This window comes from Limulus polyphemus, unplaced genomic scaffold (genome assembly GCF_000517525.1).
Source record: "Limulus polyphemus unplaced genomic scaffold, Limulus_polyphemus-2.1.2 Scaffold14119, whole genome shotgun sequence".
NCBI lineage: Eukaryota > Metazoa > Arthropoda > Merostomata > Xiphosura > Limulidae > Limulus > Limulus polyphemus.
The window spans coordinates 2629-7238 of NW_013679729.1; the positions used below are offsets into that span (position 1 = coordinate 2629).

General features: G+C 30.3%; 1 protein-coding gene across 1 annotated transcript; it reads left to right on the forward strand.

Annotated features, from left to right (window-relative positions):
- Positions 1 to 2879: 2879 nt before the first annotated feature.
- Positions 2880 to 4450, forward strand: LOC111084150 (the record flags this gene model as incomplete). The annotated part of the gene is made up of 3 exons (XM_022380933.1): positions 2880 to 3007; positions 3709 to 4017; positions 4318 to 4450. Coding segments are annotated over exons 1-3 (517 nt in total), but the record flags the coding sequence as incomplete, so codon positions are not given.
- Positions 4451 to 4610: the final 160 nt, after the last annotated feature.

A 4610-nucleotide genomic window follows, 5' to 3' on the forward strand; every position in this document is an offset into this window, starting at 1 on the left:
AATCTTATTGAACAGGAACTACCTTAACAAGTGATGTCTGGTAATAAACACGTGTTCATCATGATTAATTTTTGGTTGTGACCCGGATATATTTGACCTACATAATGTGGGTGTATCTTCTGTCTGAAACCTGGATAATCAATGTTAACCTTCAGTAAAATAGTTTTAATAAATACGTTTTAAACACTGCTTGTTTTGAAACTGACATTGGATGTTCCAAAGTTTCTCTGTTTCTAAGACATTAATTCGTGTGTAAAACGTCAGACACTGTTGAAAATACACTCTTGATATGGAATGAGGTTAAGAAATTTCCTGAAATATCGTATTTTAAAGTAAAATATAAATATAGTTTTTCATTTCAATCGTTAGAGTATAAGAAAAGACTTGACCCTTTCGAGACGGGTTACGGGTGAAAGGCCATGTCATCTCGTTGTTCATTCACAGTCAAAATTTTATTCAACTGCTATTTCATGAACTGATGTTAATATTTTGGGTATCAATCTGTAGATTATACTTCAAATTTTGATACTATATAGGACGTGAATAACCAATTGGAAGCTCAGAATGTCCTCCTAGTGGCTTTCTGAGCCATTTTGACGGACCTAGCGCCAATAATTTCTTTTGCACCAAGATTTCAACGAGGTAAGGTGTGTCTTTAGTCTGATCAAAATTTCATATTTTTTTAGACTAAAATACATCTTAGTTACTAAGATTCATAAATTATAGTGGAATTCTATGGTATTAATGTTGTAATGTATGATTTTGTAGTTATTCAAATGTATATATAAAACCTAAAATAAATATTTTGTTTCACATCCTGCACGTGCAATTTATTTAAAGGCTTAGTAACCTACGTCAAGTAGCAACCGAGTACAAAGGTCGTAACTAGAAGAGATAATTGTTTACATTAGATGTTTAGTTACTGTTCTATGTTTTAATAAAAATAAATTTAAGAACTTATTTCAAAATATCAATAATCTATAAACACCTATGGTCTAGCAAAGTAACTTGTTTTGGCTGTGTTTTAGTAGAGTAGTATTTTGTAAAATACATTCAAATTTCAATTATTATACATTATACGGTTCATGTGCACTCATGTTACTGTATCAAATAGCATAAAACTGACAGAAGTTACAATGACGTATTGTTAGTCAGGCACTGCTAAAAGGTCAATATGATAAAAATAATAAATATATATAAATGTATAATGTTATGAGATTTAAGCTATTTAGTATAAACCCGTACAGAGATTAATTACTATAAAAAATGAAACAGAAGAACGAACACTAGCTCTGAATACGTGTTTTATTGTTTTCTATTATATATTAACATGTTTTACCAATTAAATAGTTGAAAAAAAATAACACAAACTTTACAAGAGTATTTTAGATAATTATTTTCATTAAATGAAATGTTTACATACATATATATATATATATACGATTCAATCAAAGTCAATGATGGGAATGTTTTAACTCTTTCGATATGGGGTCAGTTAATGACCTCGTAACCATCTTGTGCCTGTTATAGTTTTCTTGCTATAACTTTTAAATTAGTGCCTAACCTTAACGAAATATGGCGGATTATCGTTAAACATTACAATGCTTCCATACGAAAAATATCTATTTTTTCTTAAGTCTTAAGGTTTATAAAGCAATGTTTTTCTCATGTCTATTTTTTTTTTTACTTTTCGCATGTTGCCTATCTATCATGGAAAGTAATATTCAATTTAAGATTACAAATACTTATATGTATGAGAAAATTTTGAAATTTCCCATGCGAAATCTTTATAATGTCGAGATAGTTATCAAACGTTTCTTTATATTTTCAAAACATGAGGTTGAGATAGTCTGTAGTAACAGTATTCTGGATTCAACGGTCTGAGTTGAACACTGGCTTTACCCAGAATGTTTATTGTATATATATTTTAAATGAATGATATAAATATCGTTTCGACCGAGATTTTGTGTAGCAATCCCAGCCGACCTGGTAATTTCTGGTATTGAACGATAGTGGCATGTGGCATATAAGTTTGACTATTCTTAAGCAAAAAATTAAATAATGGGCTAACTGTGCTGTGCCCACGAAGATCTTTTAGAATTTTCAAAATATTATAATTTTCATCAGATGAAAGACTTTTTTGGTAGTGTATGATACTTATATTAATTTTATCAGTATACTGAAATCTGTAGATGATGCCATTCTGACTGGCGAGTTTTGAAGTATTAGCAGTTGTTTTACGTTATATTCAGGCGAATGGTTTAATAATGTATAAGTTTTAAGTTTATCATTGTTTGGGGATTCAAATGTTTCATATTTGTGGGAAAGGTTTCGTTAGACAGGTTTTTGGTATCGAAATTAATTATTATATTTATTGAAAAGAAAAAAATACACATTAATACAAGCCATCAACAGAAAATATAAAATAAATTATAATACGAACATTTCTTAGAATTTTAAAAATATAATAATTGTCATTAGATCTACGACAAATATTTCTTTAAATATTTCTGATTACTCTCTGATATTGATAACTATAAATATATAATGAACGTTATTACACTACTGAATAACGATTAAACTATATATCTCTATGTGACATTTTTATGCTTCTTTCCTTGAAACAAATCAAACAGGTCGTATTTTCATTTCTGTTTTCTTCAGAGAATATTTATGTTCTTTCCAATGATGCCAATTAATACAGACAAGCTACACAATAAGTCATCTTGGTTGTGTACTCTACCGGTATACAAACTCAGTTTCTAGCGTTAAAAGTCCTCAAACTTACTGCTGTGCCACAAGGGGACCTAATGCCGTTCAACGTCACCCATAAACCAATTTACATTTTCATTAACGAGTAAACTATCATTATATTTTCAGGTTTTTTAACAACGATGAAATTATAGAAAGTGTTCCTGTTTTATTTCTGATAATGGCAAGTGTTACTGGTGGAATTCTACTCATTGGGCTGCTTATGTATCAAGAACTACCACGAGAGTCAAATCAGGTTAGAGGAATTTGATTAAATAAGTTTACGAATGGAACTTTAGACGAAAAATTAAATTAGCATCCTATCATTTGAAAAAATCCGACTTATTTACTAGTGCCAGTTTTACTTAAAGCGAGCTTATCTTCAGAGGTTCAATATGTGTAGTTGCAGCTGAATTAATCCCATTGATAGGTGTAGACAAGCGTTTCAAAAAATGTAACAGAAACAAGAAAATATTTCTACTGCCATATTTTGGTATATAAAAGAGTTAATTATTTTCCAGGTTACTCGTGTTCATATGTTTATCAATCATCTAGTTTTGTGTTCATTATCTAACCGACATGTATCCAAGCAAAGTTAAAAACTCAAGTTTTGAAGTAACGTAGTTAGTTTTAGAGCATGCCATTAGTAATAAAATAGAGCATAAGAGTTTTGCAAAATAGTGGTAAGTACTACTACTGTATGTGTTCCAGATAAGTTTTCTTAATAATATTTGTTTTCTTGTTTCTTCACCAATATTTCGGCTGCTTATGTTAACAACTGTAGTGTTACTTTATTGTTCAGTAGACATCTTAACATCTTAGGATACACACTTAAAGATGTGATCCAGAGCTAAAGACGTTTAATATAAACGAACAAAACAGCGTTTAGTAAAATGATTATATGGTATTTTCAGTTTATATACATAGGAAACAACGATATTCATATTTTTAACACAGGAAGAAACAATTTCCAGCGAACTAACTACTGTGTACGAAACGTCAAGACAATCATGTAGTAAAGAACTTAGTGGACCAGTTACGAAATATTTGGACTGTAGAACAACAACAAATACCGGAAAAATATTTGAATCATTGGAAGAAGATTCAGCCAATGTGAACGATGATGACGAACAACCGTACAGTAATGGTCCAGTTGAACTTCATGTGTCACCAAAGGAAGCTCTTAAAATGAGAGAATTTTATCTTTTATCTATAGTTTGTATTTGCTCATATTATCCATTCATGTTTGTGAATGTTTTTTATGAGGTAAGTATATGAACTTGATATTAATTTGTTTTTTCTGAGATAATGAAAGTTTCTAACTCCCAAAACTACAACTTACATAAATAAATTAACATTATACTCATCATAAACCACCTTGAGATACTGCATGGAACTAAAACCTTATGTATGAAAATATTGATTGTGGTGTTCAAACCTAATATAAAATAAGAACTTGTAGTTACAAACTAAGTACCAACACCAGGACTGTTTTGACACAATTTCACCTGATTAGTGAAAGAAAGTTATTTTTCAGTTCAAAAATACATTTATACTGTTTTCCAGACATATGGACAGACGTTTATATCAGACGACACGTTTCTGTCCACTATTGGTTCTGTAGCTGGAGCTGTTCATGCCCTTAGCCGAGTGATTGTGGGCTTAATTCATGACAAATTATCTTACAAGGTAAGAATGTGTAAAGCGAAGTGACTTGTGTTGTTATTAATAATTATTAAAGTAATATTTGTTGTATAAAGTGTATAAAATCTTCATGGCTAGAAGGCTTATAACGATAAAATTCAAGTCCCAACCCCTGCCGCGGGAACAACATAATCCCGTTGTTTGCTTTACAAATA